General features: G+C 37.2%; 1 protein-coding gene across 1 annotated transcript in view; it reads right to left on the reverse strand.

Moving 5' to 3' along the window:
• magi3b (membrane associated guanylate kinase, WW and PDZ domain containing 3b) overlaps nt 1–13,251 on the reverse strand; it is a 161,792-nt gene that overhangs the window by 18,202 nt on the left and 130,339 nt on the right. The window contains exons 7-11 of the mRNA XM_073870425.1: nt 13,037–13,094; nt 9,875–9,987; nt 3,766–3,960; nt 1,955–2,572; nt 39–70 (exon numbers count right to left, since the gene is read on the reverse strand). Coding sequence (XP_073726526.1) covers nt 39–70; nt 1,955–2,572; nt 3,766–3,960; nt 9,875–9,987; nt 13,037–13,094 — 1,016 coding nt within the window. The remainder of the gene's footprint in view (nt 1–38; nt 71–1,954; nt 2,573–3,765; nt 3,961–9,874; nt 9,988–13,036; nt 13,095–13,251) is intronic.

The following is a 13,251-nucleotide window of genomic DNA, read 5'->3' on the forward strand; positions in this document are numbered from 1 at the left end:
AGGTCATTATCACCTCCAAAATCCATGATCATACTCACGGGTCTTAAACTCTTCACAGGCGACGTCTGACCTAAAAACAGCAGAAATGGAAATTAGCCGCTTTGGATGGGAAAAATGGAAAGAAGTCACTCATCGTCATAAGAATAAAAAACACAAACTCGTTACAGAGACAGAAAGCCACCAGCTTTATAATAAACTCTTGAGAATACATTGTTTCATTTCTACATTATTCATTCCAACTTAAAAGCAACTCGAAGAGAAAGCTTCATTTAAAATGGGGCGTTTCCCGAGCAGAGTTAATCGTGAGACATCCATCAACCAGTGGCCAATAATGAATAATGAAAAAAATAAATGGACATAGGAGAGAAAAAGGTGATGATACTACAGACCAATCCTTAAGAGAGAACCGCCAATAAAAAGTCATGCATAAAATAATAATGACTGCTCTACACCTCCATTTATCAATACAACATCCACACCATTATTCCAATTCCTTTTTTCCATCTCTCCCAGTCTAATTTCCCTTGACTGGTGTGACTTCCATCCGATTCATGACTGAACAATGAATAACCAAACTCAGTCAGCCTTTGAGAGTTAATGGAACTGATTAAAGCATTGTCTAGCTTTCTTTCTTATTCACGTCCTCGCTTAGCGGACAATAAATCCTCACAGATCTCTTTGTGGGGACGTCCCGAAATTCCCCCGTGATCTAAACTCATTTCCTGAATTCCCATTCAGCCAACGCAAAGTGAGTGAAGAAGATGCAAAAACACTGTCATGCCAACTGTGTCAGAAAGAACAGTCCATCATTGTTACATAACGTCATCCTGAGGGAGGGAAGCACCTCTAGATCAGTGAGATGTGGAGAAGAACAAGACAGACTAAAATCCAAAATTGGCGAAAAGAAAGGATGCAGTTTATTGCTCATCTGTTAAAGAATCAAGAGATAACTGGGATATGATTAAAGAAACAGAAGAAGAATAGAGACTTTGCACAGTACATTAGATATAATGTTGTACATACACAGAAGTTACGTAAAATCAACCAATTAAATTCTAGCATACAAGATTGAGAAAGTCGTGTGTGCACACTTTTTTTTTGAAAATATGCTCATTTTCCAGCTCCCCTAGAGTTAAACATTTGATTTTTATCATTTTGGAATCCATTCAGCCGATCTCCGGGTCTGGCGGTAACACTTTTAGCATAGCTTAGCATAATCCATTGAATCTGATTAGACCATTAGCATCGTGCTAAAAAATAACCATAACCATAAACATGGTTGCAGGACGCGCAATGATATTACGCAGCGCCTCAAAATAGTCCCCTTGGTTACTTTTAATAGCAGGGGACTGTTTTCGGGGCTGCGTAATATCATTGCGCCTCCTGCAGCCATGTTACGGCAGCAAAGTAATTGATTATTATGCCAGAATGAGAGTATAGTTCCTAGCCATATCTGCCTAGAAAATCAAAACTTTTAATTTTCCGTCAGCCTTAGTACACATATGTAACTACAGAAGAGTCAGGTTTTAAACAGGAAAAATATCAAAACTATTTGGTTATTTTTTAGCGCGATGCTAATGGTCTAATCAGATTCAATGGATGATGCTAAGCTATGCTAAAAGTGGTACCGCCAGACCCGGAGATCAGCCGAATGGACTCCAAAACAGCAAAAATCAAACGTGTAACTCCAGGGGAGCTGGAAAATGAGCATATTTAAAAAAAAAGGGGAGTGTCCCTTTAAAAGGAGACCGAATGCCATCTGAGGTTAAATTCGCCAAATGCAAAAGGACCGTGCACATACCCTTTTAAAAATTAAGGTGCTACAAACCGTTCTTTACAATTTTTGGTTTCACAAAGAACCAATTAGGTTCTTTCTTACATTTTTATAGTCTAAATAACTTTATTTAGACTGTATGTTTGTGGCCTGTAAGATGTTTCCTTGCATCATTATTACCTCCTCTTAACACCAACAGATTGACTTCGCTCCCGACTGGCAGGTCCTTCAGTATATCCACCACTTGCGTGTGACTTAGCGTCTGCACGTTCTGTCTGTTAATCTCTTTTATAACATCTCCTTTCAGCAAACCTCGGCACCATTGCTCATCCAGGATCATTTTAACCTTCTGGCCCAGCGGACAGTCCGCGATGGCGAAGCCAAACCCCCCTGGTCCCTTCACGATTGGTACGCTCACCAGCTCGGGCTGAAGCATCCCGCCCTCAGGTCTGTCATTGGCACCGCTGCCTCCGGCAGGAAGTGCGGCGACCACCGGCCGCCCGCTGGCGTCTGTTGTTACGTAGTGAAGCTCTTGCGAGGAGCCGTGAAGGGCGTCGCCCTTGACCAGCAGTGGCTGGCCGTTGATGAGGGGTACGGCGGTTACGATTTCTCCCGTTGGAGGGGGAGGAGGAGGCGGGAGGTCCTCACTGTCCACATCTACGTCTGGAGGAAGGGAGTATCCGCGGCACAGGACCATGTCCACGTATTGGTTGATGGGAATGCACTGGAACATGTGGACCACGTCGGCATGGGTCTTGCCTAGGATGAGCGTTCCATTGATTTCTACGATAACGTCACCTTGGATGAAAATAAAAGGAAATTAAGTGAAAATAGTATATTTTTTATATAGGTAGTACTGTAGATCAGCTGTTACAGTACTAGCAAAAGCAAATTATGGGGTCGATTCACAAAGAACATTATGATAAAGTTACAAAGTTTTAATCAAAGCACTTGCATAAATGTAAATGGATCCTTATGATTGTGTTAGGGGCAAGGCCATGCACATTTTAGGGCCCGCCTAAAAATTCCTGAACTATGAAATGGTGAAAAACTGTTTAACTTACGTTTTAAAATGAATAAAGTCTTTGTGCTGCAGCAATACATTTCTAACATTTATAATATGTTTAGAAGCAATTTTCAAGATTGACTATACAGGAACTTTAAGGGTATAGTTCACCCATATCCGTAGTATTCGAAAATGCCCTGGCTGTTCCAAGCTTTATAATGGTAATAAATGGTGCTTCTGATTTAAAGCCCAAAAAGTCCATCCATTCTTCGCAAAAGTAATCCACACAGATCTAGGGAGTTAATAAATGCCTCCTAAAGGCAATCAATGCGATTTTGTAAGAATTCTGGAGCCATGTGGATTACTTCTGTGAAGGATGAATGGACTTTTGGGGGGTTTCAAATCAGAAGCACCATTTACTACCATTGAACAGTCAATACATTTTCTAAAATAACTCAGATTGTGTTTGTCTGAGGATGGCCTGAAGGTGAGGATATCATGGGGTACTTTTCATTTTTGGGTGAGCTACCCCTTTAAGAGCGTATAAACAGGAGTCTGGTCATCCTAAATAATTCAGTAATTGCCTTTGATGCTGGTAATATACCAGCTTAAAGAAAAAATGACTGATTGTACTGACATAAACGTAAACATGAAATACCCCTACTGTTTATTACTGTTACAATATCTGCCTAACACAAGGAGGAAGAGGACGAAACATTGTTAAGTGTGGCGTGTAATTTCGTCAAGATTAAAAGACTTTTTCTTATGCCAGTTTAAAGTGAGATAGCTATGGAAAAGTAATTTGTTGTTGATTTCCCCAAGGAGTATAAACACTGAATCTATTGGTCTGACAAACACATAGTCCAATCTCAATTTCTAATTGGTTAAGGCAACGTTGCTGAGACAGGCTGGTCATGAAGCATAAACTAAAACAGCAATGTTTTCATACAGAAGATCTACAGTTTTTATATGGTTTTTTTATTACCAGATGCCATCTTCTTGTCCTGTGCGGCCGGACCGTCTGCAAGAACGTTCTTGACCTGCAGGAACTCATCGGATCGATCTCCACCAATGATGGTGAATCCAAAGCCCTGCTGGCTCTTCTTGAGAGCTGTATGATACAGTTCACCCTTCAGCTGGGTTGGGTCCCGTGTGAACCCGGGCCGACCAGCCGCACCACCTAAAAACACAAAGAACATTTGTAATGACTGTAAAATCTGTTTCTGTGAAAGCTAAAAACAATAATGAAGATGTCCATTTATAAAAATGTCCCAGTGCCAATTGCATCACAATGAATGATTTTAAACCCATCACAGAGCAATAAATATTGTGTTTAGAGCGATGAAAGCACAGACTGCACCACATCATTCAAGACTCAATTTAAAACATTTTGATGACTTTCATTTTCGAACAGTAAGCCGTGGGAAAGGTTTGACTTTTTAAAAAGATAGTCTACAGTCTTTAGGGTTAGGGGTGCTCCCCGTATAGCTACAAGTCATGGGTTTGAATTTTTTTTACTTGTATTTTCTAAATGAAAATAGAAATATATTCATAAAAAATGTGGAATAAAATATAATCATCTAGTTTAGCGTAATATGATTATTTTACATACATTTTTACATCATTTGTCAAAGATTATTTCGAAAACTGTTTTCAGCATATGTCTAGACAAATATTACAAAAACACATTAAAATTTACATTTAGAAATAACTAATAAAATTATATTTACATTATTATTATTATTTTTTATGATTACGCTTACATGCCATCAAGGTGGATAAAATATTAAATATTTCTCATTCATTGGAGCAACTGGCGGTTACATCATTTGACATTTTCAGGTCCATTCATTAAATTTTTTATTGCATAAAATTAACATAAATACACTATTATTATTATTATTTTTTATGCTTACATGCCATCAAGGTGGATAAAATATTAAATATTTCTCATTCATTGGCGCAACTGGCAATTACATCATTTGACATTTTCAGGTCCATTCAGTAAATTTTTTATTACATAAAATTAACATAAATACACTATTATTATTATTATTATTTTTGATACTCTTACATGCCATCAAGGTGGATAAAATATTAAATATTTCTCATTCATTGGCGCAACTGGCGATTACATCATTTGACATTTTCAGGTCCATTCAGTAAATTTTTTATTACATAAAATTAACATAAATACACTATTATTATTATTATTATTTTTGATACTCTTACATGCCATCAAGGTGGATAAAATATTAAATATTTCTCATTCATTGGCGCAACTGGCGATTACATCATTTGACATTTTCAGGTCCATTCAGTAAATTTTTTATTACATAAAATTAACATAAATACACTATTATTATTATTATTTTTGATACTCTTACATGCAATCAAGGTGGATAAAATATTAAATATTTCTCATTCATTGGCGCAACTGGCGGTTACATCATTTGACATTTTCAGGTCCATTCAGTAAATTTTTTATTACATAAAATCAACATAAATACACTATTATTATTATTATTTTTTATGCTTACATGCCATCAAGGTGGATAAAATATTAAATATTTCTCATTCATTGGAGCAACTGGCGGTTACATCATTTGACATTTTCAGGTCCATTTAGTAATTTTTTATTGCATAAAATTAACATAAATACACAATTATTATTATTATTATTTTTGATGATTACGCTTACATGCCATCAAGGTGGATAAAATATTAAATATTTTTCATTCATTGGCGCAATTGGCGGTTACATCATTTGACATTTTCAGGTCCATTTAGTAATTTTTTATTGCATAAAATTAACATAAATACACTATGTGCATTGAAACAAACCTGATGCGTACTTTTAAAACAAGTTTTTTAAAACGATTTTTTAATTCCCAATCTTGCCAAACCGTTTTTGTCACTGACCCACATATAAAAATCCTGTAGATGTTCCAGAAAAACATAAATTTTTATCCAGGTTTGTCTTTTCTCTATCTAATTGACATGTACAGTAATGCAAACACAGCCATTGTAAACATCTGGTGTTGTAAACAAACGCATTAATAATTCGCTCTGACAGCACGAGCGAGAACGTTCATCAGTAGCGGCTCGACCTTACAGCAGCACATCCATCCTCTTGTTTCCCAAGAGGATCTCAAGTGCTGACAACACTTATATCCTGACCTTGATAAAACCACATGAAGCAGTGTCATAACTTTCCACACCAGGGTGTAGAGTTTTCTAGCTAACGCTGTAAATAAAACGATTTAAGGGAAGTTGGTTGTGTTTCCTACCATGACCACCCATGACTCACATTTCTGTACTTTCTATACAGAAATAAAATAATGTTAACAGTCAGTGATGGAATATTTTACAGACAAATGTCAAGCAGAGAGAAAAACTGGAAAAATCTATAAGACACTGAGTGTCACACTGTTTTCATGAGCTATTTCATCTCTGAACAATAACAGAAACTACACTGAGATAAAAACAAGATTGTGTATAGAGCGCGCGCGCGCGAGAGAGAGAGAGAGAGAGAGAGAGAGAGAGAGAGAGAGAGAGAGAGAGAGAGAGAGAGAGAGAGAGAGAGAGAGAGAGAGAGAGAGTTTGTGTAAAGAGCCTTGATTGATTCTGATTTAATGACAGCATTTAATTTTTTCTTTTTTTTAAAACTGATTTCTGACATTTTAATGGCACGGGGAATAGAGAAGGAACCGGAAATGATGGAATGTAAAAATAAATGCAGGACTACAGGTCATAGGTCTCCCATGTGGAAAACATGATACCAAAAGTGCACACATCTAGCAAACCATTATACAAAAGAAACAAACCATTGTAAATAAAACAAAAAGTACTTTTTAGTGTGGTCGTGATTCAGCAGTGTCCACTTTAAATCAACCCAATATGGCTAAAGTCCAATTTTTTACTTCTGCGTTGAGTGTGCGGTATAGCCTACGCATGGTACGCATAGCGTAACAACGCAATAATTCTACATGGACTGCAAGTACTGTGATTGGTCCATTAGTACCCCTCCCTCAGGTAAATATGCATTTTCGCTCGCGACGGTAAAAAACAAAGATGGACCAAGTTGAGGAGCAATAAAGACTGCATCCCAAATTGCGCACTTGCAGTCTCGTAGACTTACAATATCGACGTGTGCGTGTGTCCGTTAAAGGTATAGTTCACCCGGAAATGAGAGTGGTGTCATTAATGACTCACCCTCATGTCGTTCCAAACTCGTAGGACCTCCATTCATCTTCAGAACACAGTTTGGGATGTTTTGTATTTGGTCCGAGAGCTTGTTGACCCTTCATTGAAAATCCATGCACGGCCCACTGTCCATGTCCAGAAAGGCAACAAAACATCATCAAAGGAGTCCATGTGACATCAGTGGGTCAGTTAGAATGTGTTGAAGCATTGAAAATACATTTTGGTCCAAAAATAACGACTTTATTCAGCATTGTCCTCTCCCACGCATCTGTTGTGAAGCGCATGCGCAAGACTAAAGTCACTTGACTACAGTGACATGAATGACGTGTTCTCCTCAGACATGTTTGCGAAGTTTTTTTTTTCAAACTTACAGCGTGCGTCTCCGTCAGATTGTAAACGAAGCCCGGGCGCACAAAAAAACAGCTGGGGCGCACCAGATAACACGTCAGCCACGTCACTGCAGTCATGTGACTTTAGTCTCGCGCATGCGCTTCACAACAGACGGGGAAGAGAAGACAATGCTGAATAAAGTCAGAATTTTTGTTATTTTTGAACAAACATTTATTTTCGATTCTTCAACACATTCCAACTGACCAACTGATGTCACATGGACTACTTTGATGATGTTTTTATCACCTTTCTAGACATGGACAGTATACCGTACGTAGATTTTCAATGAAGGGTCAACAAGCTCTCGGACTAAATATAAAACATCTTAAACTGTGTTCTGAAGATGAACGGAGGTCTTACGAGTTTGGAACGACATGAGGGTGAGTCATTAATGACATTATTTTCATTTTCGGGTGAACTATCCCTTTAAGACTGTAGGGTGTTCCAATGGTCCTTTTAGGTTTGAAAAGAGTGCTCATGGGCGCCCCCTATACAGCATATATGCGCCCTTTTCCTGAGCTCGCACTTATGCAAGCTTCGCAGCAGACTTCTTCCTGACGTTACGGCACGAAGTGTTTAGGGTGCCATTTGGGACAGGTCCATACTGTATAACAAATCAACCTGCAACAAAAGTTGCTGTCGATAGTGTAACATTTCTGTGAACATTGCATGTTTAATTGCACGTCAATGTAAACAACAAGTTTGTACAATCTAATTTATACGCTTTAGTATGATTTGCTTTCACCCCAGCTATGTTACGCTTAGGAACATGGTTAGGAGTGGGACTTCATTATTGCTTTTTATCTAATATTACAGTACATTCATCCGAATTAGCCACCACTTAAAATAGTTATGAATCCCATTAGATCAGGTTCCTCTCAATCCATGGCAGCATTTAATACTTTAGATTGGATTAGTGAGCATCCACAATGCACACATGGCTTTCAAATAGTTAGATGAGCTGTATGAAACAGGAGACCTGCTTTAAAATTGACACATATTTTTCCAACTATGTGAAAAGCCGCAAGACACGACGCAACAGCCCCAGATGTCTGTCTAACGTGGCAACAATTACAACTATTTCCATCTCCCATCTGAGCACTTGGTTGATTTATCCGTCGAGCTCTTAAGTATTCAAAATGACCTTCCATATTCTCTTATTTAATGAAATTGACACATTTCAAGTGTGGTTTAAGCGAGCAAATGCTTTCGTGAGAAGGGCTGGGTGCTGACGTCTCACCACAGCCATGGGAACCGAGTTAAGATAGCAAAGAAAATGCATGTTTTTCCCTTGACCTTCCTTAAACCCCTAATGACTGAATAGATAGTTTCGCTTTGCGTTTGTTCATTCACAGATTCATGTATCTTTCACTTTCCTTCCTTTTATTATCACTTTAGTCTGTTTCAGGTCAATGCTCTCATAAATAGCATTATCTCTGACCGGAATGACTGAGAACGATAATGCACGTTGGATGCCATGTGTTGCTACGCTAGCGCTAGATCCTATTTTAAAGGAGGTTCAGACACCTGTTTCACATTTCCGTGATTATAAAACGGATCTTCACGTTTCCTGAAAACAGCGGTTGTTGTGAAATTTGGCACTATTTTTTTCCTAGTCATTAAAACACATTTAAATTTGGTTGCATTAAGTCTTTGGCTAACTAGTGGAATGGTGGTACATTACATTACTAAACATCTGTCACATGCTAAATAAACCACAGTTGCTGATATACATTTGGCAAACAAATGCTTTTTTACTTTTTAAAGTGATTTATTTTATCCAGAAAAGTTAAAGGTGTAATGTGGGTTTTTAGCGGCATCTAGTGGTAAGATTATGAATTGCAATTTCTAGACGCAAGTCTAAGACATTGTAGATATAAAATGCGCTCTGTAAAACAGTTTGTCCATTTATACACCACTGATAATAAAGTTATGTATATTATATTGCATATAGAGATCCTTCTAAAAGTTACACATTGCACCTTTAACTCAGGCATTACATTAACAACAGACTTTTGCCAAAAAACACATGTGCTTGAATGAGTCAAATAAGGTCATATTAGGGTGCGGGCTGAGCCTCTTCAAGAATAAAAGGACAGAATGGCCCCTGATTGATCCTCATGTTTTGTTTTATGTTAATGCAGTACTTGGAAGCTCTATAACATTTCGTCATCCAAAAACGCTGTGCTCCTTTAATCTCTATTTTATACAGTAGCAACGCCCATGATCAAATCCATCTATAATGCATCCAGTGTAATGGAAGAATCTTTAATTCATTATTGAGAAGGGCAGAGGACTGACTGTTCTTTAATTCGATTTTTCTGTCACTCCTTTTTCTCTTTAACACATACACAATTACACAGCGTGAAATCTGTTTGTTTGTCTCCAGGCTCCGATTGGAAAACACTGCCATGCTGAGCGTCATTGCTTTTTCCTTGTACGCTCATAAATCCAGGATGAATTCACAGTAAAGAACGTAGAGATCTGTGTGTTTGTACCTGGAGGAGCTGCTGCCCTCTGTTGGTTCTGAGTTGCGACTGCAGTGTCCAAACCCAGTTTCCTCTTGGCCTCTAGAACTGGGTTCTCAAACTGGGTTCTCTGGTTTATGTGACTGAAAATCAACAGAGAATATTTGAAGACATGTATACTCATGTGCAATGCATAACATTCTCACAAGTTTATAGGGATAGTTTACTTTAAAATGAAAATTCTGTCATCATTTACTCATCCTTGTGTTGTTTTAAACCTGTATGAATTTTTTTTCTGATGAACACAAAAGAAGATATTTTGAGAAAATGACAGCAGATAGTGACCATAGACTTCCATAGTAGGAATAAAAAATATGATGGAATTTAATGGGTACCATCAACTGTGTGCTTACCATCATTTATCAAATTTTTTTCTTCATCATTAATCACAATACTTCCAAAATATTTTTTCCTACTATGGAAGTCGATGGTCACTATCTGCTGATCATTTCTCAAAATATCTGATTTTGTGGTTATCAGAAAAAAGAAATTCATAAAGGTTTAGAACAACACGAGGATGCGTAAATGATGACAGATTTTTTTTTTTTTTAAGTGAACTATCCCTTTAACAACATTTCAATTCAAGGTTTTTCTCACAATTTTGCAGCTTTACATTAATACTGTACATATTACAGACCACAAAAACCAGTCCTATGTTAACTTGCACGGGTATGTTTGTAGGAATAGACAATACATTTTATGGCTCAACATTATAACAATTTTTAATGCTAAAAATAATTAGGATCATTATATAAAAAATTCAAAATTCCCTACCTATATTTTTGTGAGTGGATGCAGTTGCTAAAGACTCAATTTGGACAACTTTAAAGGTGATTTTCTCAGTATTTAGATTTTTTGCACCCTCAGATTCCAGATTCTCAAATAGATGTATCTCGGCTAAATATTGTCCTATCCTAACAAACCATGCATCAACGGAAAACTTATTTGCATATTTATTCAACATTAAAGGGATACTTCACCGATTTAGCATTCAGCTTTGTATCAGTAGAAACCCGGCAGTATTTCTGAATGAACGTGTTTCCCTCCCTAATGTCCCCCTGAGAGGAGAGTATTTTGGTTCTGGAAAAAAGTCCTCCGAAGACGCAAAATGGAGATTTTTGCATCATCGGAGGACTTTTTGGCCAGAGGCAAAGACTACAGCCAGTAGTAGGAGCTATTTCTGCATGTTTTCAACCCGCCAATAGGGGTTGGACTGCCGAGTCCATTCAGAAAAGTATGAATCAAAACGAGAGTCAGCCATCTTGAATCTTCGCTCAGGCTCTCTCTTTTCAGCAGTAAACATGTATAACAACAGGCAATAAACATTGCTATCTTAGACTTAGACGATATGTCAGAAGGGGATTTTGAAGATCTGGTGCACGAATCCGATGCTTGGGGCTACACGTACGAGCCGCAATACAGCGAGAAACAAGAGGATGCCGGAGCGGCTGCTTTAGCAGAGGAGCGAGCCTTGCCTGGCGGTCTAAATCCAATGGAATATAAATATTTCTCATATGTAATACGTTGAATAATACACAAACGGATGTTATATTGTGAACGCTTAGCATGCAAACTCGCCTTTGGTTATGACTGACGCACTGTTTCATAATACAGGTATGTCTTTTTATGAACTAGTGCAGTGCTGTGGATAATCTGTTTTTGTGTGTGTTTTTAGTAATTGTTGGTTTGGTGTGTTTGAGTGCTTATTGTTACAATTACACCGCAAAAGTTCAGTGACATTTTTATTTGTGCATGGTAGAAAGAAAATACTAATACTGACATAATGATATACAACAAAGGGAGAAGTGGAGGCCAGAGTATAAAGTGAGTATTTTGTTTGTTTTTCATGTCCGTCAGCTGAGCTATGGTTGTTATATTTACATCTATAAACCGTCAAAACCGGCAAATGATGGAAACTTACTGCTTGTCCTTTCCTGGTTTTGACTGTACATCCCGGTACAAAGCAACTTATCACAATTTAGATGGAAAAAAGGTAGTATTTAAAATAAGCAATGCATTTTCTCGGCCTAGAAGGCAACAATTTCTAAAAAACTTCACATTTCTACTACATAGGTGACCAAATTTAATAATATATTCATATTTAAATTGGGTGAAGCATTCCTTTAAGATTATGTACAAATCTTAATATCAAAAAACTGACCCTTATGACTGGTTTTGTGGTACAAGGTCACATACACTTTCCAAAAATAACGTTTTTGAACTAAAAATTTTTAGTTTAATTAACTAGGATTTATAAGTCATTTCAACTATCTTGACAAGTGATGAGTTGCTGTAACTTATCAAATCAAGTTGAATTTGCTGTAGTTATGTCAACTTTATTTTAAAGGTGCAGTGTGTGATTTTTATTTTAAAGAAATGCAAAATAATATACAAAACTATATTATCAGGGGTGTATAAAGACCTTTCATAATGAACCGTTATGTGTTTATTACCTTAGAACGAGACCTTTTTATATACATACACCGAGGGTCTACATACATGGAAGACGCCATTTTGTGCTGCAATTTTTCTGCAGAAGCCCTTAAAGGACATTTTTTTACTAAGTTGTCACTGACGATGACATGTTTGTCTAGTGGCGGCAATCGTAGCTTCTCTATGTGCTTCAAAAGCGAGGGGTGAGCCGTGGACTAAGCAGTTGGTTGCAATTCGCAACCTCACCACTAGATGCCGCTCAAGTTTACACACTGCACCTTTAAGTTACAGCAACTCATCACTAGTCAATACAGTTGAAAGGAGCTGTAAATCCAAGTTGATTAAACTTAAATCATTTAAATGCAAAAATAATTGTGTAACAGTGTTTAAAAACATAAGAGCTTTGAATTCCCAAAATATGAACGTATAACGGAAATTTGACATAATCATTTGTCTTCACTAGTTTAATAATTGAATAAATTGCCCTGGGGCGAGACAAATTAATTCTTAAAAAGCACAGCTCTTTAATGTTGGCTCTCAATTAATATAATGTTATAAAAGCTTAATGCACAAAAATTAGATTTAGTAAAATGCTTGTAAAAAAAAACAGGGGTTTAGCATGAGACACAGTACATCTCAACTAACAGAAAGTATACAGTATCATCTTCCCATATGCACAATATATCATAAATGACTCACTCGACATAGTATGTGCCATACTGTGGGTCATCAATCTCCTCCCAGCCGTATGGTAGTTCTGATGAGAAGAAAAATGCAGTTAGTTAAACATGTAAACACGTATAAACATTATGTGAATGACAGATGAGTGCTTTCTAACATCATTAACCAAATCACGATACTACACGCTAATTTTTTTTTTTAACTTTTGCTGTTAAGTATATATATGAAGAAAA

The sequence above is a fragment of the Misgurnus anguillicaudatus genome, chromosome 8, assembly GCF_027580225.2.
Source record: "Misgurnus anguillicaudatus chromosome 8, ASM2758022v2, whole genome shotgun sequence".
In the NCBI taxonomy this organism is placed as follows: Eukaryota; Metazoa; Chordata; class Actinopteri; order Cypriniformes; family Cobitidae; genus Misgurnus; species Misgurnus anguillicaudatus.